General features: G+C 36.6%; 1 protein-coding gene across 1 annotated transcript in view; it reads right to left on the bottom strand.

The window, feature by feature from the left end:
* Positions 1 to 26,512, bottom strand: part of TLL1 (tolloid like 1) — a 124,722-nt gene that overhangs the window by 24,194 nt on the left and 74,016 nt on the right. Inside the window, exons 8-15 of the mRNA XM_058024962.1 lie at positions 25,061 to 25,185; positions 18,768 to 18,883; positions 14,111 to 14,213; positions 12,811 to 12,927; positions 11,735 to 11,880; positions 5,676 to 5,871; positions 4,098 to 4,223; positions 1,084 to 1,244 (exon numbers count right to left, since the gene is read on the bottom strand). Coding sequence (XP_057880945.1) covers positions 1,084 to 1,244; positions 4,098 to 4,223; positions 5,676 to 5,871; positions 11,735 to 11,880; positions 12,811 to 12,927; positions 14,111 to 14,213; positions 18,768 to 18,883; positions 25,061 to 25,185 — 1,090 coding nt within the window. The remainder of the gene's footprint in view (positions 1 to 1,083; positions 1,245 to 4,097; positions 4,224 to 5,675; positions 5,872 to 11,734; positions 11,881 to 12,810; positions 12,928 to 14,110; positions 14,214 to 18,767; positions 18,884 to 25,060; positions 25,186 to 26,512) is intronic.

Below are 26,512 nucleotides of genomic sequence, written 5' to 3' on the forward strand. Positions count from 1 at the left end.
CAGGACATAAGTGCAAAGTATACATCACTGAAAATCGGAATTTCATGGACTTGAGAACCCACTTCAAAAACTTATGGAGGAAAAAAAAAAATCTGACATTGTTGCCTCTGAAAATAATACTGAAGTATTTTAGAGAAGTCATGGCTGGTTTGGTTCTTAGTTATAAATCAAACTCCGGCTTTTGTACCTTCAAATACCTCTGCCTAAAAAGTAGGCCATCTTTATACTAAATACATCACTACAAATTTATTTAGAAATAAATAGAAATGTCAGAAATAACATCCTGGGATTTGTGTTCTTAATGCCTGTAAAAAATGTGCATTTAAACTCAGTGGTTACAGCATGTTATGGCTGGAGTGTGGTGAGGGAATTCAATGATATGACAGAGAATTGCCTACGAAGCAGAACAAAAAGTGAAAAGGATGTTGAAACCCACATTTTACTGCTTCTCATCCCAAAAGCACTGCAGCCCCCACCACTTTGTTTAAAGCTGTAAGGAGTATTCTTCAGCACATGGAGGGCTCTGCCCTGTCCCTCCTCCTACCTGGGCAGAAGATCTCCCATGCCTCTGGGGGTTGCCCAGCTCAAAAACTGCTGCTGTTCTATCGTGACTTATTTCTGGTACTGCTCACTTCAAACTATTCCCCCAGTGAGATACTTGTAAGTGACTTAAATGCTCACTCACTCCATCACTAACCACAGCTTATGTGTATTCTTTGTAGACAGTCTGTAAAGATGATTTGGTTTCTCCAGATTTTCTTCTCTTGAATTCTTTCCAATATGCTTCAGCCCCATTTGCTCTGTTTTATTTTGTTGATAAAAAAGTCAGCTGAGACTCAGCAGAGAACATCTTTTTAAAATTTCTTGTAATACATATACATTTAGATGATATGTAAAAGAGAGCTATTCTTTCCATGTTTGTTTTGAAAGAATCCAGAAACTGTCCCAAAATGAAAACAAGAATATCCATGCTTATTGTCAGCATATGAAAGGTCAGCAAGGGTTCTATAAGACAATATCTATTTCTGAATGCTTGTGAAACCACTTAGAGTGTAACAGATTGTGCAGCTCTTCGTTACTTACTTCATTCCCTTCTAACTCAAAAAACTCAAACTTCATTGAAATTCGGTATTGTGTTGGGGCAACCACCTGCCACACACAGTTTTTGTTTGGAGGATACTCTTTTGGCCACCCTGGTGTGGTTATAGTCCCATTTAGCTTTGTCAGGAGTCCTCCACAAGCAGCTGTAAAATTAAAAGAGAACATCATTTCTTGACTGACAGTGTGCTTTACTATAAACAGAAACATGCTAAGAAGAGTCAGTCCTCTCATTACTTATATGCTGCAATGCCCAGACAGACTAATCAGAATCTTGCTTTATCATGCTTGGTGCAAACAAAGAGAAAGAGACAGCCCGTATCTTGAACAGCTTGCAGGTTTGTGGGCAGAGATAAGTTTCAGGACTACACAAGGCGTTATCATATTCATTCTTTTCCCCTCCCTCCAGAGACTCTGGTTATTCTCTCACAGCCTTTCCCATACAAGTCCTCTGACCTCACCGCCCTCCCCAAGACCTTGACCACCCCTCTTCTGACAGGGGGATACTTAGGATGTGCTTCTCTCCTTCATTACTGATGCAGAATCAGCCCTACCTGTCTCAGCTCATATGGCTGTATATGCCTCCCATAACCCACTAGCTAGGGTCACTTCTTTGGAAGAGCAGTCACATACACTTCAGTCACAATTACTTTTGCTGAATCATGGATGTTCAATTAAAAGAGAAAATGCCTCTTATTTCCAAGTATATGCCAAATAATCACCTCCATAAAACGGAAAAATACTGTACAACGTTCTTGAATGCAGTTCAACTAGCAAAGGATAAACTCATTAATCTTTTCCATCTGTGCTTTTTTTTTTTAAAGGAAAGTAAGGGGATTTAGAGAAGCTCTCAATCACACTCTGCTACATTGATAACCATTACAGCACTGTGACAGCACTGGAAATCATCCACAAATCTCTTTCTAAAGAGCTGAAGGAAGGAGCTCTGCTCAACTGCTCTCTGCTAACACTGAATGCTTTAAAAACTGGCTATAGCAGTCTAGCTGATGATCTCACATACTGCATCTACTCCATCTAACACAGCTGGGAGAATTCACCAGTTACTATGTCAAGGCTCATTTTGTCAACTCAGACACACACAAGTGTTTCTCCCGGTCCCTAGTTTTCCATGCAGCACATTTCTTGGTAAACATGTAAAAGTATGGGAATGGGTGAACTAAGACCTTGGGTCACACCTCAGTGTATCAAAAAAGACCAGACATATGTTTAAAGACTGCATCCAGATGACACAAGCTGTCCCCTCAAATGATCCAATCTGGGTCAGAGAAACTACTGCCAGATTTCAATTTCTGCTTCTGAACATTGTTCTACTGATCCTTGAGGCAAGGGTGGAAAATGTGGAAATAGTGAAAAAAGAAAATCTTAACCCTTTCTAATATGCTGCCATTGGGGGAGACTTGGATTAGAAGATCATAAAGCAAATTTCTGTGCATGTCAACACTGCAGTGAAGTATAAGGCCAAGTTTGTGACTAGAGGCTTCTACTCACATGTGAATTAATCGAGCTAGCTCACACAAACGGCCCAAACTAGAACGAGGAAGTAATGCACACAGTGACTACACAGTAATTTTGATTCAGCAGTTCCAAGTACTATCTACACACAGTGAGTGCCACCTCAGTTGGAACAAACACATGCACACTTTCAGGGATAGCTCATGGTTTTTGCTCTAAAGTGCACTGCAGTGCTTAGAGTGACTTCTTTTGACAGAGTTGTTTTACTGTTTGGGCTCCAGGAATGTATCTCTCTTCTATTTTTCAGAGGTAGAGAGAAGAGCCTTCTGAAAGACTTCTCTAGTATTCTGACTTGAATAAGCAAGCAGACTAAACTCAATTCCTTATGTAAATTTGGGCTGATGATCAAAAGCCCAGAGATCAAACCTTTGTCTTCATGGCCCTCCCTTTGATTGAACTCATTTTCTTATTGTCTATCTAATGTGCAGACATCCAAATAACTTGCTTTTCCAATGTTCTCTTCACTAAAGGTCGGTGAGGGAGGAAAAACAACCAAAAAAAAACCCCAGTCAGCTTCATGAGAGCCACAATCTAACATGCCTTTAATCTAGGACTTCCACCAGCTCACACAAACATACAACAAACAAAAAACCAAAACCAACACTGCAGATCCAAAAGCAAAATAACAAGAAAGAATTGCAAAGAAACTAGGCAAAATTACCCCAAACTGTGAAAAATAATAAATTAAAGAAAGGAAATCAGAAAAAAGAGAAATCAGTGAATTGCATTAGAAGAAAACCAGGACTCCAAGCACCCCAATTTTCAAAATCTATTCACTAGTCAAACAGATGAGCTAAGAATAAATTTGTGCTAGCCTTTGATTTATTGGTGTCTATGAGTAAAAATCAAACAACTCTTGGTGCATAATGATCAAGAGCTTATGGTTCTGTCCTTTGATATGAAATATGAATAGAACACAAAATCTTATCTCAGTTCAGTCCTATGTTTACACGGACTTCTGCTTATCTCTTTCTTTTTTCTCCAAATGATTATTTGAACACACTTTGCTCACCCTGAAAATTAAGAAAAGTCCACAGTGTGGCTAGGAGTGGAGAGGATACCTCTGAGCTAAAATATAGACCTGCCAGCTTCCCAGGCACATCCCAGGCCGAGGTGCCCAGAGGGGTCATTAAACACTGAATCTGAGAAAGTGGCACATACTCTGCTGGTAATTGTCTCCTTGAGAGACTTTGCTTTAGTGAGTATGAATAGTGTAATAAGTGGTATGGAGCCCTGCTTTGCACCATTCCTGATTGACTAACAGCAAAATCTGCAAAATGAAATTGCTGATGGACACGGGACAAACATGGCTCTGGCATGACTACTAAAAGGACAGCATTGCTTTTCTGGGTTGGGTTCCACAGATCTCATGCTGTTCAGACAGAGCCCAAGAGATGTGTAGCATTTCATTGAGGCCATGGCACTCTGAGAGCTTTAAGAGCCCATAAGACAGCAGCACACTGTACCTTCACAACTCTTCTTGTCAGGACCAAGTTCGTAGCCAGGATCGCAGGCGCACTGGTAACTGCCCAGGGTATTCACACAGCGCTGCTCACAGCCCCCATTGTCAGGTTTGGCACATTCATCTTCCTCTGCCAAGACAGGCAAGAATGCAAAAATGTGTTAAATAATTACCTTCCTCAGCTGTAACTGCTGGATCAATATTAACCCAGAAAGCTATATGCATGCCATTATAAGATGCACTACTTAAACCACTATGGTTGCTGACTAGAGGATTTTCAAATGTTAAGGAGACCTGCAACAGAGAAAATAAAAATTTTTCCTATGTGGGGTGTGGTTTTTTTGTTGGGTTGTTTTGTTTGTTTTTTTTTTATCAATGTCTACTAACAGCTGCAGAACTAATTTATAAGCACTTTGTGTGCAGCATACAGTAATTCAGGCAGCTATAATCTGAAGATTGTACAAAGTATTGAAGGAAAGATTGAAAATCCACAGTAGGGTCACTTGAAGGGCACTTTATCTCCCTCAGAATCAATCTGTACATTATCCTGAATTCATACTCAAAAACAGATTAACAGAATCCTCAAATCCTAGGTTTTTATTCTACTGATATTAAAAGGAACAAGATGAATCAGGGTTGGGGGAGGGAAAGGAATTGTGTGTTCTCTCTGCTAGCTCTGAAATATTCCCATGAGATTCATCACTGAAGTATTCCTAAGATGCTGGAATATTATTTTCTTACACCAGGACAAGTAATTTCTCAGGGAAAAAAATAAGAGCTCCTACTCTCATGCCTATTGCCTTCAAAATTATAATTGCCTACAACAAAAACTATCAGTTGGGATTAGAATAACCATGGTTTCTTTACAAAAGAACAAAACGGTTTTCCTGGTGGCATGACCTGTATTTCAGGTATCACCATGGCCACACCACTGCTCGTGGCTTTAACTGTGCCACCGGCAGTGCCGTGTGCAAATTAAAAACTTTCCATGTATCAAATCCTTCAGGCATTTGTGCAGTTGTATGACACTCTCCTCTCCCCAAAAAACATATTTCTTGCACCTAAGCTTCACAGAAGACTATGAGGTTATTGCTCAATATGATTTCTGATCTCTTTTTTGGTTTTTTTTCCCTCCTTACAGAGAGTAATAAAGCAGACCAACCCAGAAAATAGATCAGAAAAAAAATGACAAGATTTAGACAAAAAAAGGGAAAAAATCTTAAACAGGAAAAAAAAGCCATTTGCAATTACATTGTTTAACTTTATATTTGATAACACAATGTAAAAAATGTGCCATTTTTCAAAATGAGGTATGTTTCAGAACTAAGTTGATTAACTGAACTTGAAGGCAGTAGAAAGTTGTGCTGAATATGTTCCTTCAGTCTTTGGACACATTTTACTAGGAGATTCAAAAACATTTATTATTTTGTTTTGAATAAATTTTATGCCCAGAAGAATTATTCTATTCATTCTAGTAGTAAAAAAAAGATTGAGAAATATTTTTAATATCCCTTCATAATTTTCTAATCCAAGAAGAAGTGATAAGCTGTTCATAACTCCCAAAATATATTTTAACACTTACCTTTAAAAAAGTTAGCTGCAAACCCTGCTTTGTTAACAGTTCCATCAGACACAAACTTCATCCACAGGGTATTAGAGGTAGATCTAATGTCTTCTGGCTTGTCATAGCCACAAAAGTGACCAATCAAAGGACTGTTCTCATTTGTTCCATCTCGGATTTCCAAGTAGTCATACGCACAGTTGTCATGTCTTTCAATCTTTAAAACATAATTTTCAAAATTACCTACCTGAACTTGACCACAAATATCAGGCAGATAATAAAAATAATTTAAATTTTTTCAAAGTTAAGGTTCAGGTCTCTGATTAGGGTTCAAGCAGCAGGAAGATCAATGAACATTATCGAATGGATTTTAACTACACTTGTTTTCTGCACAAAAAAAATACTGAAATGTTACTAAGGACACAACAGTTTAACTGGGAAAAAAAACCTAAAAAAGACATACTCACCTCTAAGCTTCCTAGTGCTCTGTTAAACTTCTACTCTCATCTCAAGTCAAGTCCTCTTTTGTCATGTACACTCAACTAAAGAAGATTAATGGCTCAGAAACTAAACAGGTCAGAAATATTCACTGTTTTAGCAATATTAAAAAGCTCAAATTTCAACAATATGATAGGATTTTTGGAATCTCCTTTTATCCTCCAGACAAAGTAAAATTTTGCATTTGTCACTGTTCACTGATGTTGCAGGATAAAGGTAAAAAATTGTGGTGCATAAGGAATTTGATACATCTGAAAAATTAGACCCGAACACACATATAAAATGATCAGCTCTTGAGTAGTCAACAGAACAGAGGACAAAAATAAGCTAATTTTTCAGTGGCCAATGTGTCCAGTTTCTCTTGCACAATTCCTGACTTCAAGTGTCCTCTTTTGATTTTCTGGGTCAATGAGTGAATCTGTACTGTACTGATGGAGAAACTTACTGAAACCAGAGCAACTGAAAATTTCCCTTTCCATTTAAACTTTCTGCTGGATGACATTGAAACACAGACTAATATGTGAGTGGGCATGTGTGCATGTTTGCTTGAGTAGTGAGCCTTGTGCTCCTTACATAATAGCATTTGCAGAGTCCATCAGAATGGGAATTGCACCAGAGAGGAAATCAGTAGCAGCCCAAATATGACCTTTGCCATATGATAGATCATTTACGATGCTCGTCTTTATTGAGAGTGTGTCTCTCTCAAGAAAATTAAAAACCCTCTTGAGCGGGGTCATTTTACTGTTGGAATATTTCACATCGCTCAGTCTTTATTAAATAAAAGAATTAACTAGATCCAAGCATTCAAAAATAATTCCTATAAAAACACTCTTTTTAAACTAACTAGCTGAATTGGGAGAGGCAAGATTAGGGATGGAGAGGATGGGGAGGGTAACAGGATCACAGTCAAGTAGAAGGGTTGGAGAAAGCCTCAAATCCAATTCAGCACATCCATATTCTGTTAAATCAATAAAGAAGTCCAAACTAAGCCCAGAAAAGTCTACATTTGCTCTCCAGAGAGTTTTTCTTGCACCTAAGCTTCACAGTAAGCAGAAGTAGCCACTGGTTCTCTGCTCTACTTGTGCACCACGACCAACATGAAGCTCAGGAATCATCACAGACTAAGGAACTTCCATTAAGCACATTAATATTTCTTATGTAAAAGGAAAATTTGGGAGGAAGGAACTGTTTTATTTTGTGCCATTTTAGTGGCATCAAAATATGGCACTTACACGCAACATTTCTCTGTCTTCTTTCCAACTTTCCCATTCTCCAGGCATTTACATGCATAATTTTCTCCCACCCACTCCTCTATCACAAACCATATTGCCATTTACTGCAATTTCCTAGATTTTTGATCAGGAATTGTTCTGGGACAGAGTTTGGGAATGAGTGAGGAAAGCCAGTAAGATTTGGGATGCAACCACCTATTGCTGATTTTAGTGGCAACTGTATGCAACTAACGTAGTACAGGAGCACTGGTAAGTTTTTGACAATACCAATTCCAAATTTTCATTAATCTAAATAATAAATTCATGACATCATATTCCAATTTGAAATAAAGTCTGCCTTGTTATCTCAGTAAAAATCGAGAAGTGAACTGGTCTAAAGCTCACTAATATCAATGAAGGAATTGTGCATTTTCCCCACACATCTGTGGTCATTTCAGTACTTAAGACACTTAATTAACATCCATTTTTTCCCATGTTTCCATTTTTTATGGGGAATATGGAAATTATGATTATTCACCAGCCCAGTGTGGCTCTGAGTTACATGTGCCAAATTTCCACTGAGGTGAATTAGTAATTTCTTTTCTGAGGATTACTTTATTTTGGGCAGAAGAGAACAGCTAAAAATACATTTTGTATAGGAGTAAGTTTCTAACTTGCTAAGACTATAAGAATCAACCAACTTGCAAAGTTTCAAAAAAAAGACTGAGTTTCAAAAAAACCCATTTGAAAGGTGGCTGTTCTACCATATTCACTTATATTTAGTTTACTACTAGTGCAAGTGATGCCAGCATTATCAACATTAAGGGATTGAAGTGTTACACCTATATATAACCTAACAGATAATTAGTGTGGTTTTGAGAAAAAACTGGTACTTGGTAATTGATGAAAGAAATTATAAAATGTGGGGTTTTTTTCCCGTACCTCAAATTTTAAGATTATGTGGTACTCTCATCTGGGAACACTGCCATACAAAGGTCTACTGCACTTGCAATAGTCTCTTATTCCTCCTGCTTCCTCCTATATTTCCTATTTTTCTTATTTTTCCTACTTCCTATTTGTTCCTCAAGGAAAATCTCTCACAATTAATGAAAGGGCCCCTGGTGAGTTTGGCTGTAACTGGACTGATCCCATAAATCTTGTTTACTGAAGCACTAAAATTTCATAAGATATCCACATGATATTACATGTTGATGAGAAGAAATACACAGAATATTAGCAAATTTTAAAAAAGAAATCATATCTAAAGTTTTTTTACAGAAAAATGCATTTCCTATGGAAAACTGAAAGATAACCTCAGCTCGTGAAGGCCTTGGAAGAAACATAGAATTTGAATGGCATCAGAGAACTAAGTTGAGAAAATGTCAGAAAAATTACTAAAGCAGGCACAGAAGAACAGGAAAACTATGAAACTTCCCAGAGAAATGGTAAGCCAGAGACATTCTCTACATCTCATCTCAAAAAAATGTCTCATAGGTAGTTTCAGGTTTAGAAAAACAACAACAAACCAACCAAACCAAAAAACCCAAACAAATACACATCCAGAGTATCTTTGTCTTCTAGCACTCCTCCAACAGGAAAAAAGATAAAAAGTAAAATTAAAATAAACAAAAAAAAATCCCCTAAAATTGAACCCAAAAAAAGGAGAAAAAGGATAAGAAGGGCAAATCTAGGAGCAATTCTATTGCAGTAAAAATCTTTACATTATTTTTTGCCATTGTTAAATTTGTTCATAAAGTCAAACTGCAATACAGGTAAACATATCTGCCTACTTCCATCATAAAAGGTGGAATATGTGCCTAGTGAAATCAGTAGATCAGAGAAATTTTATTCCCTGATTTATGTAAAAATAATTTAAATTATCTGCTGTAACAAACTATCTGCACAGAGTTTAACAAGGTCACTCAAATGAGGAAGATTCATATGAATCTGCTCTACAAACCCTCTGGATTTTTTTTAGCTGGTGAGACTGCATGCCAAAAAAGGTCCTTAAATACAAAAGCAAACAAACTAACAAAAAAAACCCCCTGCTAATTTTCAAAGAAAAATATTATAAAGGTGACTGTCACAATGAAAAATATGGAGTTCCCAGTCCCAACATCTCTTCTCTCACACAGACAGTGGAAATTATAGCAGCCAAATAAGAAAGTGTAATCCTGCACTCAGTGGAAAATGTGTTGCCCACAGCAGGCAAAACAAGATGACTCATTGATACAGCTTGAAATTCTCAGTTTCCCTAGTGCCTTCATTTCAGAATTAAGGTTATTTATACAGGGGGTTTTTTTCCTAGTATTACATAGGGATAATGAGAATTCCCCTTACTTAACTGTACCTTTCAGAACACAGAGAAGTAATTTTCTCACAAACACACTGCAATAACTCTCTGGCCTGACATTTACTTTTTTCTATCTCAGCTGGCACTAGGAACAGTGATTTTTAAGCAACTTTTTGTTTTACTGGGCAGTGCACCAAGGATTCAGTCCAGAGTGGGACTCAGTACCAAAAACCAGAACACCTACCTCCAAGGGCTGGGAGCAGAAAGGGAAATCAGTGCTGAATGTCCAGGCACTGCAGAGCAGCTCCCAAAGCAACTCCCATCCTCAGCAGGGAGCCCAGTGGATGAGCCAGTAAGAGGTGCCACAAAGACAGATATAACAGTCTTGTACCTGCCTGGGGTGCCTCATTTGGTGCTCAAGGGCATCTTGCCACTCTGGAATTACAACTCAGACTCTCCCTGGAAAGCATTTCAAGTCCCTACTGTTGGAATTCTTTTTTCTTTTCAAAACACACAAAGCCCCAATTTGAGACTGTCCCCTGACTATATTTCTGCCCAATTTCCTCTGTCTTCTTATGAGGTGTCAGTCCACTTGTCTCACCTCTAGAGAGTGCCAGAACACTAAACAGTCTGGAGGAAAAACTGGACGCTTCTTCCTAAGGCCCTAATCTTGTCTACTAAAATGTTCTGTTGTTTGCTGGTCTATTGCTTCTGGTTATTTCCTGCATGGCGAGGCAAAAACATGCCATCCTCACACTTGTAAATAGTCCCTAACTTGGTGATTAGAAAAAGGTCCTGAAAGATAGGGAGAGATGTTTGATTCTGCCAGCGATGATATTGAACTGAGGTCACTTCAAGCACATGCAAACCATTGCTGATCAACTGCATGCAGACCAAACATTGCAGCAAGTCTCTCTTGCAGAGGAATAGGGCCATTTCCCTTGTCATCACATTAAGAAATGCTGAGCACCAATGGCAGACTAGAAAAGCTCCACATCTAGTCAGTAAATTATATAAAAGGTACTCAAAACATTCATTTTCAACAGGGCTTAAATAAAGAGACTAACATACTATATGGTAAGTAGTCTTGAGCCAGATCATGCAGACTCAGAAGATCAGGGGAAGCTGATCTTGTCTGCACTAGAACTGACATTAATTCAGGATTGCAAAAAAAAAAAGGAAAATTAAGTATAATCTATGATAATAATAAAACTTTGATATTTTATATTCATAATTGCTGATAAAGTCCTAATCCCTTATTGTCTCAAATTTTTCTACCAATCATTGCAAAAATGTACCATAACCCTGAAGTCTGCCTGCAAGACTAAAGTGTCAGGTTGGAAATTACAGCTCTGTTCACTGTACCTGTATTTAGATCTAGGTACAACATAAAGGCAAAAAGTCTAGATTTCTAAAAAATGTTCTTCATGCCCTTACTACTGAAACATATTCAAAGAAAACAAATTAACTCAAAGTATTCTCCTAAATTTATCGACAAAGTTGAAGCCATTGTATTGTGTAGGAATAAAACAGACATGAAATATTACTTTTTCTTTTTTATATAATAGTTTACCATAGTTTAGCAATGTTATACACAGCATGATGGACACTAAAGACATACAGGTATGACGACTCACCACATCTTTCATTCTTTCCTCACTAAATGTAAGTTTTTGATCTGAATATTATTTTTAGGGTTTTTTCCTTTTCAAAGCAGAGGCCAAAGAACACAGTGGGTTTTTTTCTCCAGCCACACATTAATTTTTGACTATAAGATTTAGCAAAAAATAAAAAGTCCTGATTATTTAACAGAATATTGAAGTAAGATTGCTGAGCTAGACGATGTACTTGGTAAAATGTGACTGTCTTCAGTAATTTTAACATTCTCATTAAAATATTAGAGATAACATAAAAAACCTATAATTTTGAAAATTTCTAGGGAAGAGAAACTTTCACAGATTATGGAGGTAATTTTTCATAGAGAACTCAAATTCATTCACAGTTTAATAAATATTCCTTTAAATTTCACTGACACTTAGCCATTAGGTGCTCATCTGAGATTAGTTAAAAGGCTTTACCTCAAATGCTTGAAAGGTTAATCCTACATTGTAGTTTTCAGACACTGTTATTTTCCACACACATTCCTTCATTGGTCTGTAGTCATCAGGATAATTGGGAGACTGGATCTGGCCTTCATTTTTGTGGATTTCACCTCCACAAATAGCTGATAAAGGCATAACATTTTACTGTCAATAATTACATTTTCTGTAATTTCCCCATGCCCAAAGTGACATTATATGCTTCCATTTTCAAAACTAGTAATAAAATTGTTCTGGACAATACTTAAATCTACCAAGGATAAATTATTGAAAACACAATTGATTGAAACCATTATATGTTCTTTAGTTAGCAAATATAATTCAGCATTTCTAACAGCTCTAAACATGGCTACAGAGTTGAGGATAAATTTGTAATTATGGATCATCTGAATCTATACATTTTACAGAATATATTTAAAGAGTCAAAATAATTAAATTTTTGTTCACACTTTAAATATACTTAATAAACATTCTTCATTGATGTTTACTAACCTTTAGAAAGAGACAAGTGAAAGCAAAATCTCATATTTTATAATGATCTATGAATTTTAACCTACAGTTAATCACTTCAAGCTTGCATTCAGTTCGAAGAAACAGCGAATATAATTTAAAAAATATTTTCATGAAAAGTACAGGTTCTATTTTAAACAGGTAAATGTTGACTTGCTAATATACCCAATGTGCATGGGTGCCTTTGTTAACTATTTCCAGAGTATATGGAAACTATAAGACCGCTTTTTCTGAATGATAAACAGACAGTACAAACAGAAATCTTTGCAAACACTAAGCCCAAGAACATGCATATTTAGTAAACTAAAGACCAGTAAAAAGCGTTTATGATTATTATCAGTGATTTCCCTGAAAAAGAGCGTGGCTGAAATCTGGTCATGTGAGGAGTTTCAAATTCCCTGTCTAGTAATTTAGCACCTACTGTCTCTTAATGATAAAACACTAATTTCATATGTTAGTTTTGGTGGGGGATGGTTAATTTAAAAGGTATCTGGTTAATATTATTCTTCCATAACCAAATTATTTTTAATCTATAAGAGGCTTACCTTCATAAACAGCTGCAAAACCCTTTCCAACCCAGTTGCTGCTGCTGCGGAACTCAATCCACATCCTGCTGTCGGTGGATGTGAGCACTTCTGGCAGTTTGTCACCACAAAACCTGCCTAAAAACATGCAACCAGTAACTGCATTTTCTGCCGCCTCTGAAGCCAAATGCTGCAAACATTTATACAAGTGTTTAACATTATAGGCAGAAGTAGCAGAACCAGCTCAGTGGAACTATTCACATGCCTATGGTTAAGCACATGTGTTTCTGCAGAGCAGGACCTAACATACAAAGATTTCATTATAAAGCTTTCAGAACTTTTTATTGCAGTCAGGCTCACAAGTCTAAGCATAAAACCTTAGAGGAATTAATGAAAAAAATATTGTTAGAGGTTGTTGATATACATACAAACACAGGCATTTTGGAAGGGGAAAGTGCATACTAATCTTAAAAACGGAACAAATGTAGGTCACAGTAATTCAACTGATTGTGCCCAAGGGCCAAAGAGATTTTAAAAAGTAACATCTAAATGACCTATTCTACATTACCCTCTTAAAGTCTGCCTAGGTAGGTAAAATTTCTGTTTTTCTAGTTGATAGAGAACAGGAGAAGAGGATAATTGCCGTCTGATCTTAACCGTTTCTTTATTTTCGGTTCAAGGCCAAGAAAGTAGACATTCCTGTTAGCTGTCCTCTGTATCTGGGCACCAGCATTATAGGAGGTGAAATCTTCCCACCAACCTTCTGAATTAAAATAGGATGACTGCAGCTTTTACATCTCAGTTGCAACTCAAACTTAATTCATTATTGCTTTGCATTTGTCTTCTCTGCATGAGCAGGGAAGGACACACAAGGAACAAAGAGAAGCAATCTGCCCCAAATCTTAAAGGAACAGGCACAAAGCTCGTAACAACAGCTCTACAGCAGATGCACGTTCTCATCACATGACCTATGAATCTCCCATCACATGCTCTATAGATTTGTCTGTAAACTTCTTCCCTATTTCTCTGGAAAAAAAAAAAAAAGGCAGCTTCATAATTCAATACCCATAAGCAAAGCAAAATCTTGCAGATTTTATAGTTGCCATCTTTCCACACTTGCAGCTGAATTATAGCAAGCTGCAGCAAAAGGAAGGCTTGAGGCTTGAAGTGAAGGCCATTGAGGGGTTTTTTTTCCCATCCCCAAGTTTAGATCCATTCTAGACACCTGAAACCCAAGAAGTTTGCTGTGGGTTCAACAGCAGGTCCACTGAGCCCAGTGAGTGGGGAGCAGTGGACGGTGCAGCGTTTAACAGTTGCATACCAAGCAGAGGGGATTTTCTCCAGTAGCCATCTCTTACTTCAATATAGTCGTACCAACAGAGACTGCTCTTGTAAAGGTCCATGGTGGTAAAGTTTAAAACGATCTGCAACCAGATGAGAAGACGTAAATAAATCATGTGTGGTAAATAAGAGAAAAACAATCTCGACAACATTCTGAAGAATGGAAGCCAGAGTGGTCACCTGTAATGGAATTCCAACCATTCAGACATTTAATTATCCTCTCCTCAATTATTTCTTTGACTAAGTTTCTTGGGAACATGAAAATTTTATTTTATTTAATCTTATATATTTGCACAAATTCAAGACAAACTACTACACAGGGAGTTTTTCACTGAGAAATAAAAATTCCAGAATTCTAATTAGGTAAAATATTAGAGTAATATAATTTTAAATATGTTACTTGATAATTCTACTGCCAATTCCTCTTCCATTACATTTTGACTATAACCAGCACTGACTATCATCAGCTGCAAATAAAAAAAAAATTAAATAATTGTTTTAGTTTGTGCTTTTCCTACTACTGTTTTGACAAGATATTTTACTTTCAGACACATAAATGTTGACAATGTTGGACAGTAATTCTGAAAAAAATTTCACTACTAAGAAACATTGTACAGACCCTTAATGACTCTTAATGAACCCATAATAAAGCTTTTTATAGAGAAATATGAAATCTGCACATTTCTGGAACTTTTGAACTTGGACTCCAAGTATTATTGAGAATATCTGTAAACAAGCATATTTTCAATACTTACTACATGGACTACCCTTATAATAAATTATATTATCCCTCTTAGAAATATTAATCCTAAACTGCCATAAACTTACACTTTCAACACAGGAATAGGATTTTTCCTGATAACACATTGACACAATAACTACAGTTCAAACCCTGACTGACTGGAATAGTCTTAGGATCATGTCCTGCAATTACAGGGATAAATCCAATCAAGCAGACTAAAAGTTATTCATATTCTGTATTTTGAAATTACTTCCAATTAATACCTTTTAATTGGATTTAGGTGTACTTGGAAAAAAAATTCATCTGCTTCAGAATCAGTTCCTCAGTGTACATAAATAAATATTTCTAACTGAAATTCTTCTGCATTCACATTTGAGCACAGAATTGGTATTATCTTAGCTTTGATCCTAGAAATTTGCAATTGAAACCTGCCATTATAAAACAAACACAAATTGCTGCACAGGAGCAAGTACCTCACACTGCAAAAATACATCTCCATGGCAGCCCATGAAGCAGCTGTGAGTGGCAGTTGAAAGGAGAGGAATTTACCATTATTCCAGATGCAAGGTAAAAATTTTAACACCATAACTGGAATATAAAATAAAATAAAATGGTTTAGTTTCATCTCAAAGTTCTCGGTTTTATGCACCCTTTCATGGATACTTAACACACAGGACATTTTGCCTTTACTACTCGGGCAGGGGCAGTCCTTCAGGAAGATGTACTGAATAAATAAATGCACAAATATTGCCAGAATTCCAAAACCACCTATTTACCATGAGAAATATGAAGAGCTGGGTAAAAGTAAAAACATTCATTTGCTTTACTCTGCTTCAGTTTTTTAATACATTTCCAATTTCTATTTGAATCTACTACAGAAGACAGCACAGACCATTTTCTCAGTCACAAGAAATTCTCTGTCCTTGGCAGAATTTTTCTCCTTCAATTCCTCCTTCAAGTAAAGAGACCACACCAACATACAAAACTTTTGTTCTCCTCAAATCATTCACTTTGCAGTTCAGATTCCCTCTAAACTCCTACCTTCTTTTTTTCTCAAAAGGTAAGTAGGTATCTCTGTTTGCATTTAGCCACACGGCTTGGAAAGCCTGCTGCCCTCACCAGCCCTGTCCTTTCCCTGCCGTGCCAACTTCACCCCCCATCTGTGCAGTCAGAGGGGTGCACAAGAGGGACCCCTTTTCTCTGCCCTGATGAGATGCAGACAGCTGCTGACACAAACCCAGCTGGCTCTGCTGGAAGCAAGCCACAGAAGCCACAACCTGTACCTCCTCCACCGCTTCAGCTCCTTAGAGCCTGGAGGTCTCTCACCACTCTAACCACAAGTTTCCTTTTTTTCCATGACACAGCTGAAACATCAGATTTCTTCTCTGGCTTTTGTTTGGAAATTCACCTTTTTCCAAACCTTAGTTGCCAGGATAGGGGTGGGAAATGGATGGTTTCACTTAGCTGTGATCATGTCAATGTCTCAAACTGCTGCTATCTAAGTGGAAATGGTTAAAATTTAATGAGCCTCCTCAATGGCCCCTGCTTTTGAAACTACATGAAATAACCTTCACAGCCTTTTCTCACTCTGGCATGCCAAGGTATTTGATGATACAGCAATTTCTTAACACTGGCCAGAATTCATTAGCTGTACATAGGCTGAACCCCCAATCTGTCGCAGCATGATTTCTGGTCATGAACCAAACAAGCTTAAATATATTTAAAATTCCAATTTGCTATTCTGCAAAGTACTAAATAGACCTACAGACAAGGCAGAGCTTGTTCAAGGCGACAGGATGGCTGAGAGGCTTCCCAGGAAAAGCAATCAATGGGTATTTGTCAGCACAATTAAAGAATTATTGATTACACAGCAGATTGGATTGTGCTACTGCAGCTTCCAAGAGAATATATCATACCTCCTACTGCCTGAGATAAGAAAAGACAAAATATAAAACAAATACCAGTAATACAAATCAAGGTTTTTGTAGGTGGCATTTTTTTATCCATATCAATCAAGGATTTTTCTGGCCTATTTCATCTTTCATGTAAAACATTAAGGAAAACTGAAAAGTAATCTATTCAAAAGGCAGATTCAAATAAAACACTGGCACAGTTGCAACTCTCCCTACGCCAATAAAATTTCTACACACCCGAAGGCAGGATTCCCCCTGGCTGGGGGCATACAGCATTAATAACACCATCCTCCCTCCAAGACTTTTCTGTGTATAGATATATTGAGTACAGTTTTTACAGCTACATTTTACCATGTAGTCTTAAGTCTCAAAAGTAAAAGGTAAAGGAATAAATTGGGAAAGGAGCCAGTCCTCTCACATTGCTGACTTCAACACAGGGGCTTTCCCCCATTAATATTCTGTCCAGTATAATGCAGCTTCAGTGGTGGTTACAAACTCAAGACATATTACATTAGTGCCTATAGATAGGCTTACACAAAGTTGAACTACGCTATAAATACTTGAACATCAACATTGACTCATACATTAGAATTTTTTTCAAGACCAAATAATTGTAGATGAACACACTTTTTTTTTTTTTTTTAATGGAGCTGTGGAAAAAAACTTAAGCCATTTTTGTTTTTATTACAATCATGTCTAAAATGCAACACAAATAATGGGGACAGAAATTTACTATTTAGAGTAATTTTCATCTTTTGCACAAACATTCTCTTATTCATCTCTTCATTTTTTCCCTGACAACATGCTGTGTCACCCTTTTCCTCCCAGCAGATAGTGTTTAGTTTTCTTCCTGGCTCTGGCTCTTGCCCAAAGGAGGGCAAACACTCTCCAAATGACTTTTCTTTCATTCCCCATAGTAGCAAATGCCCTTACAGCTCCTCAGGATCTATTAGAGCAACAAGAGTATATATTCTTGGTGTCTACCAGGACCCTGACCTGAAAGAAACACGGAACAAAGTAATAAAATCAGGAGAAAAGAACGTCCAATTCATACATAGTGGGAGATTTCTGAGACAAATGACTGAACTATCTGGGGGCAAGTACTGGGTCTTCCTATTTGAACTTGCCAGTACTGAACCCGTTAGATTCCATATTTCAGTCTTTGGATTCAGTATTTTAGTCTTTAGCACTTGACTGCCTGCTACTAGCCACTGCTTCACATGAGGAAACTTACATTCTTTTTCCTGCATATTTTGTCTCAGATGAAGCTTTTTATCACTCCCTCTATCCTTATTTGTTTTGAAGCAGCCTGATATTTGAGCCCATAATTCAAAATGAGATTTAGTAGCACATTTTGAAAGTGTACACAAGAAGGACAGGTTTTGCTCTCACTAGCATGGCACACTTCTCTCTCCAAACTGCTCTCACCAAGCCCATTTCCCCCCCGCCTTTTTCCCCATAAAATTGATTCCCAGAAATTAAAACTATATGCACTGGAACCAATTCCAGGGAACACCCACAGTGACACATTCTTTACTCATGTTATTATGGTTCCATTTCAGAAGCATCTTATTGAACACACTAAGAACCTCCTTAGTCACAGCCCAAGCTATCAGCCCCATCAGCTCAGTCAGCTTGCCCATGCTGGGAAATGGACCATTCAGGAGCCTGAATCACCTCTTCTACTTTTATATTGAACCATAAACTGAACTAGAAGCCAGTTTTAAAGGGAGTGCATGGTGCAACTATACTGCAAATTGAAATCATGTCTTTATTTCACAGGCACATCCATTGAATTCATGATGAATTCTAATGCCACAGATCAAAGTAAAGACAATAGTACAGAACCCACGGTCCCATTTTTATGACACTCCATTATTTTCAATTAATATGCATCTTTTAAACTTAAACAAAAAGCTAAAAAATCCAACATTTTACTTTGAAAATAGTATCTGTGTCTAGCTAAAGGATCATTAAAATACCTTCTCTCCTGGGGTCACAGAGATTCTCCATATGCAGTGTGTGTAGGAAGGATAACCATTTGGAAATCCAGGAGAAGAAAAGTTGCCTGTAGATTCCTGCAGTGTTTCTCCACAGGCTGAAAGAAACAAATTACCGTAAAAATATAAAATGTAATGTGTCTAACGGAGAAAAATGCATCTTTCCAATATCTACTCAGAATTCATTTAACTCACTGCAGATGCAGAATGGAAAATAAACAGGTTAGTTTACAATTTATTAAAAGCTTTTTTTTTAAGCCAGTTTGACATTCATTCCATTTTATGCAGGATGTTTTCGTTCCATGAACTATTTCACTTGTGTGCTGTCTGCTGACATAACCAAAATTATGGCAGCCTTAAAAATATCATTGCTGTCAATCACCTACAATATTATACATAGAACTCTTTTGGTAATTAAAAAAAAACGGCAGCCTTTAAGAACTAAAAGAAATGCTAGCACAACATGATTTGCATCACACTGAATTTTTTCAGTGGTTTCATTTAATTTAGTCCTTTACCCACAGGAAAAACTGATCTGACCTAAACTTGCTTATTTATGTTGGTATAGAAAACTAAGTCCTATATTCCACAAAGTCTCTTAGCAAGGGTGATTTGTAGTAATAGAAGCAAAGCAAATTTAACGCCTTAAAATACCAAGAGCTTTTATATTCTTTATTGTTGAAGCTTTTAGCACCCTTCTCTCACCTGTCAATCATGCTGCTAGATGCTGGCTAATAAATCATCTTCACAGTAAAATTCAACATTGGAAGTTACTACCACTCTCCAAAATTAAAACTGACTTTGATAGGGTGTTTCACCTTAGTCAGGCATCTTTTTTGACCTTAATCAAATTTTTTCTCCCACTGATTTTGCAGGTGTGACAGAAGATATGAATTTGATATTATCTCATGACAGTGTAATCAGATCTGCAGTGCTTTCAAATTACCATTGCCAGCAGGTGAACAACAGTGTCATCAAAATATCGATGAAGTATAAATGTTCTGGAAAATTCTTAAATAAAAAAGGACAAAGGAAAGGATTGCCTATGACAAAGACAGACAACACAGCTGTAAAGCTGTTTTGTTAAAGTGCACCTAAGATGTGATTGGAAAACTACACTGTTATATCAGGTGGAAATTATATTCAAGGCATTAAATTTGCTCTCTGACACTCAAATGATTATCATGATAAGAGAAAGGAAAGAGTGGCATGGCTCTCAAGAAGTGTAACAGCTGAAGCTACCATCACTGTGTCCTTTAGGAATTAAACACAAAAATAAAATATTTTCCTCTCTTCATTTAAAAAATGCAGTTTTATCTTTAAAAAGTTGGAGGCAACTGCAGCAAGTGACATTTCTGCACAAAGACCCTTCAATGAAAAGGCTATATCTGTCGTTAACCTCGGCTAACCGGTCAATTTCTTTTTAATGCAACAAGGAATGCAAAGACATTTAAGTTGCAGAGTCCTGTACTGGGTCACCCCAGAGCTGGTGAACGGTGCCAGGAGCTTACAGTGCATAAGTAAAGCACTTCAGAAAAAGCCAACAGTGAAATTGTTGGAGGACAGTAGGGCCTAAAGATGAGACATTCACAAGAATCCAGGTACTCCTCTCACCCTTTTTAGAGTCCTCTGTTCTTCCTCTCATCCATGGTTTCATTAAGTCCATGCACCACATACAGAAGATGTGTACAGACTTAAAACAATGGCTTTTAAATTGCAAAAGGAGTCATGGAACTCTTTTTTTTTTTTCCCCAGGAATTACAGAATAAAGCTATTTAATATGAAAATTTACCTTCTACACACTTGGGCTTCATGTGTTTTACCATATTTATCTTTTAATTGTAAATTCTTGATTACTCAAGGGAGCTATAACAGGAACAGCTTATACCAATCAATAGTTGAATTAATTTTCTATGGGATTTGAGCTCTAGGCTGGCTTCCAAAGCTGCAGTAGACAGGGTGATATTTGGGAATTTCTTGTTGAAAAGCACATTTCTAGGCAACGGGGAACAGTTAAAGTTCTATCACTAGAGAATATAGAGATTGTATTTGGACTGTAGCAACTGCAGTATTCATGACTAGGTTTATAAGACAGAATATTACAATTTTTTTTTTTTTTACTGTATAATCATCCACTAGTAACAAATCCACTTTGGGAGAGAAATGTGGAAGGAAAATGAGTGGTAAGGGCCACTTATTTAAATTTCATTTCATACTTATTTTAGTATATTTCAAGTCAAAAGATATCAATCACAACTTAAATCTCATATGCTTTAAATAGCAATGCTTTAAATGCTTTATAAAGCATTTGTACATTTTTACTCCTTTGTTAATCATTAACATTTCCCAAGGTTTTCTGTGATACTTTTTCCCTCCTTTCAAATGTCATGCCTTATATCAATTTTACTAGGCTAGACCACTTGCAGAAATGCCACTTTAGCTTTCCCCACACACATACTCTAGCCATAAAAGCCACTCACCTCTGCTTTACAGCTTGAGAAGGTTAGACATCTAATAAGACTTTCCATGGTTAGGAGAGGGAAACTATTTTTGCTTCTCCTTGTAAAGATTAGCACTGGGTGTAGGCAGCAGGTAGATTATGTGCTTATACAAAGCCATTCCCACCAGTGTACTCTGCAGCAGTGTTTAATTACACTGCCTGAGTGTGACACCTCTCTGGGCTGGCCTGCACACATGGCCAAGTCCCATCAAGGATTACTGTGAAATCTGCAAATGATGAAGCCCAGATCCCCCAGGACACTTAGGGAACCAAGTCTCATTCCTTTGCACATAGCACAAGCAAATGCATAGCATCATTTATGGCTAATTTGATTTTACCCTTTTTCTTTAAGTTTTTTAACACTTAGACACAAGTCTGTACAACTATACATAGATAGCATAGAAAGCTGCCATAGAGCCCTAAAAATATCTACTGCTGATCACATTATTGTTAAATCAAAAACTTAAATCAGTTTACTGCAACTCAGGGTCTTACTATTGACTTGATTCCTCATAATAGTTATAAGGAAACTGTTTTAATCCAAAAACCCTAATTCTCCTTATGCAGTAAACAAAGGCTGACTTTTGATGGTGAACATTCTTTTCAAATCTAACCCAGGCAGTTTGTAAATTTGCTGAACTTCGTCCACCCACCTTCTCTTCCTCTAAACAAATTTCTCCCACCAGTCTGAGACTTTCCTATTCATTACGCAGTCCCACTTTATGCACTTTTTTTTGTTCTTTTGGCATATGAGTATCTTTCTCCATCATTTTCCTTTCTTATTTTTCTGCTCCTATTAAGCAACATATAAATGTTTCTTTCTACATAAAACTATAGAGGCAGACCAGCATTGAAATTTTAGCAGCTAGAAGAAAACACATTCTATTATTCAATTAGACTGAAAACTGTAATACATCCAACCTTGAACTTCAAGTTTTATTCTCCAGTACCAAGACAATCAAAATTCAAAATCAGATTGGCAGAGGAAGGACTTCAACTTAGTTGTTTTCCTTCCCCTTATTATTCCATCACATAACAATATAATTTGGTTTTAAAAAGTAACAGATGCCTATCAGCAATTACATTTTCCTTTTACAAAAATCCTAAGGAAAAGTTAAAAACAAACCAAAATTGCTGTTGCTACATTTTAGAGACCTGGCACTTACCCCACTGCTGAAAGACAGGTTATCAAATCTCACTCTGGCTTCACCAGTCTCCAAACTGTTTCTTAGTCAGTAAGCCCCTTCCTGAATAATGATACTATCAGACTAGACTATCCTGACTATCTAAAACACCCTAGAAGGTTCAGCTTCTTCCCTGCTGTGAGGATCACCTGTATTTTCCAGCAACCCTGAGCTCAACTTCACGTTCACAGGCCCCAAAAAAGGACTTGGGCCTGCAATTGTTTGCAGAAATAATTAGAACTCTGAACAAAACACACACAATACTATGACATTCTTTATCATAGAACTGTGGGTCTCTGGAAAGTGCTGATTAAGTCATTGGTTTCTGCATTTTCATTGCATTGCATTTAAGGCAGAACAAATGAACATATGAAAAAATGCAGATATTATTAAGGATTGAAATATTCATTGCTGTTTTATAATAAGCAGGCATCATGATTAATAATTTTGTCTGAAATAGGAAATAAAACATACCTCCGAAAGCAACAGAGTATCAGGGATTTTATTGCTATGTACTACAATGATGATTTGATTCTTTACATAAAAACAAAAGCTTTATGCCTGTCTGAATTTTAAGTTTCAGTATTTGCTGCAAAATTTATTAGAAGAAAAGTACTAGATAATTTTCAGAGATTTGCTTTCTTTATTGGATTCAGTCTGGGTTGCGTTATTCAGCTATGCAGCTTCTATTAAAATATTAACTGAAAAAATAGCATTTTAAATAGTATGCTAGTTAACATTTGTAGAAAAAACTTCTGCCTTTTTCTCTCTCTTTAAAACTCACTTTCTTTTATGGCATGGCTCATTTAAGTAAGGTTGGAAAGCCAATACATTTTATCCCAAATTTTGCAAAGCTAGGTGACAAAACAGGAGCATAATCCTTCAACCACCATTCATTTTTATTGTTCATGTGACCCACGTTCACTGGTGCTGCAAAAAAAATCTTACTTTTCAAATGCAAACTGCTACTGAACAACCACAGTGGTTTTACAATACTGTGAAATGAACTTTCAACAAGACTTTCATGCCATTGAAAGAAACTATAACTCTCAGTACATTTTCATAACATATATGAAAAGGATATTTTCTCTGAACGGCTGTTTGAACACTAGCTCTAAATGTACGTTGCATCTTTTACAGTTTTGAAACTGCATATTAGAGTATTATATACATACTAAACTGACTAGTTTATAATTTCTTTCCTTTTTTTTCCTTTCATAAGTCAGTATGATCATGAGATACTACCTCTTACTTGCCCAGCAGTTTTATATACTTTTGTCCTCCAAAGCTTGTCTTTTATCAAAATATATGCATATTCTTTTTGTTCATGAAGTTGTTACTCTCTGTATGCTTTCATTAGAAATCCTGCTGCCAAGTGTGTCATTATTAAAGTACTTTCTGTACCAAAAGGAAGGAGCAGAAATTGTTCCCAAAGGAACAGTTGTTAAAGAAAAGGTGTTTAAGTGGTTTCTGCTTTGGCAGGCCCAGAATCCCTGTGCCTGTTCTCAGTATATACAAGAGTCTGATTCAGCGTGCTTACAGCACAAAGGAAAAGCACATTTCAGTGAATCTTCATTAGATCTCGTTGCTGCTGGTACAAACTTGAAGCAACTCCATTACTTTAACACAGATTGCTTTCTTTAGTCCTCTTGTGTTGATCAGTTGGTTAAAAGTGGCAATGTATCTAAGCTGAAACAGCTCCTGAGATGTCATTCATTCCCATGAGGAGCAGTATGGCTGTAAGCCTACGTGGCTCAGAGCTGGGATGTCCAGCCTCCCACAAGGATCTTACTGGTAAATTCTGACTGAGAGAAGGCACTTCTGAACTTCTTTGGTTGGCACCAAAGGTTAACAGTGGTAACAGCAGTAACTAGAGCAATGAGATTTAAAACTTTTCCTTTGAGATCTCCACCATTCTGGCAGCACTTGGTGAAGAAAGAGTGCTAGGGAACAACACGAACCATAGCATTGACTCTGGGTTACTCCAGGCTTGCCACTGATGTCTCTGAGACAGATAGCGACTCAACCACATTATTTTGAAATTAAAAATTAATATGCATTCAAATTATAGGATGACAGAATTAGGCAGAAGATATTTAAATTTTAAATGTATCTGTTAAAACTATAGACATTTTGTAGAAAGATCTAACCATCTCATCCACACAAGAGTTTACAATTTGGTTGTCCTCGCTTCTTTCATTGACACATTTTAAAAAAATATAATGGATTCACAGCCAAGCTCAGTAATTCATTTTGCTCCTTCTGCACTCAGCTTGAATTCAAATAAAGGACTCCACCCAGTATGCAAACCAGAAGTGATATGAAACATATTTTTCTAGTTGTTGAACAGCTAAGAAAAGCAGATTGAAATGTCATGTCGTTTCATACAGTTCATCTGTCCTTAGGTACTTTGCATTCCAGTGACCTTATCCATAAGGTTTTTTTTATGATTCGATTCCTCAGCAGCCTATGTCAGTTGCCAGCATAGAAAGAGAATACTGAGCAGCTGACTCAAAAAGTTTACCATTGCTCTCGAACAACAAGTCAAACAGTTGCTAGTATGTGCTTTTGGTTTGTTTGTGGTGCAATACCTGGACATCTATACAGCTTTCTTGCCTGTGCAATATCTCCTTTACTTAGACGGGTACGCTGGCCAATGGCAGGTCGTATACCATTGTCATCACGGGAAGGGAGAATGGTATCCAGAAACATGCCCCTAAAAAAAATAAAAATAAAAATAGACCCCAAAAAACCCTATCAGGTTTCTCTCATAAAACTGTCTGAGTTCCATTAATCTATACCTGTTTTGTAAATCTGGTTTTTACATTTGGCATAAATAAGAGGATAATATACAGAATATTAAATGCAGACAATGTGTCATAAAATTTCTCAGGTTGGCAAACTTTATGTAAAGTTACCAAAAAAGAATCTTCTCTCAGTACATCAATTAACATATCAGCTTTTATATTTCTGCTAAAAAAGAGGAAGAAGATCTCTAACTACTATTAAGACTTTACAGGGAAAAGACACTGCCATTAAGCTATTGCTATATTGGCAAAAAAGAGATAAAATTTCATTAAAATACATAAGTTAATCCCCAGCACAAAATTCTTAATCACAAAGCTCCTATTTTTAACAAATATTTTATAAGAAATCCTACAGTCTAAATTACATGTGAGAACAGGTAAAGCCAAAGACATTTGCCAATCATGATTCTGTCAAGTATTGTAAGACATTTAACTCCACTCTAACTGCTGACACTTTCAAAACAGACATGCTTACTTGCCAGCCTTTACTTGCCTTGCAATAAAATATATCAACTTACCATATGTGATTTTAGTGACATTAACCTTAAATGACAAGACATCACAGAGAAAAACACTTGTTCCAAATGTGCAATTTATTCAAAATTTCCCAGATTTTAAATATGATCTAAAACATTTTGCTATTCTCAAATAAATTTTAATAGACTAAGATACAAAACTACATTCTATTATCATGTTGCAGAATTTTAAATCCTTCAAATCCCATAAAACAGCAGTTAACAGAAGAATATGTTTCTATAGTCTCTTTTTATTGAATTATTTATAATCACCTGTATACCTGTAGGCGGTTTATTGAAAAGCAAAACCAGTACCTTCAGACATAACATGGATGCAAAAATTAACAAATGGTAAGGATCCTTGTAGTTAGGAATACAATTTATAAACCCATACTGGTTTTTAAATTAAAATTGATGAACCATTTTGAGTATTGCAAGTATATATTGCTCTCTTTATCCAGTTAGATTTTTTGAGTCATCACTAGAAATTTTGTAAAGACAGAATAATCTCAGGATGTTACCCTAAACATTGAAATGAACTACATACGGCATTAATAATTTTCTAGAACAAAGGCACATTACTCTTTAGAAAGCGATTGCATCTGTAAATTATGATTCTATTTTCCACTCAATTTCAGCACAACATCAAACTGGTGTTTTTCATACATTCAAAAACTTTGAAAACAATCCTCTCTTGAATGTCTTAGCACTTTAAAAAAAG

Source organism: Melospiza georgiana, chromosome 5 (genome assembly GCF_028018845.1).
Source record: "Melospiza georgiana isolate bMelGeo1 chromosome 5, bMelGeo1.pri, whole genome shotgun sequence".
NCBI classification, from domain to species: Eukaryota; Metazoa; Chordata; class Aves; order Passeriformes; family Passerellidae; genus Melospiza; species Melospiza georgiana.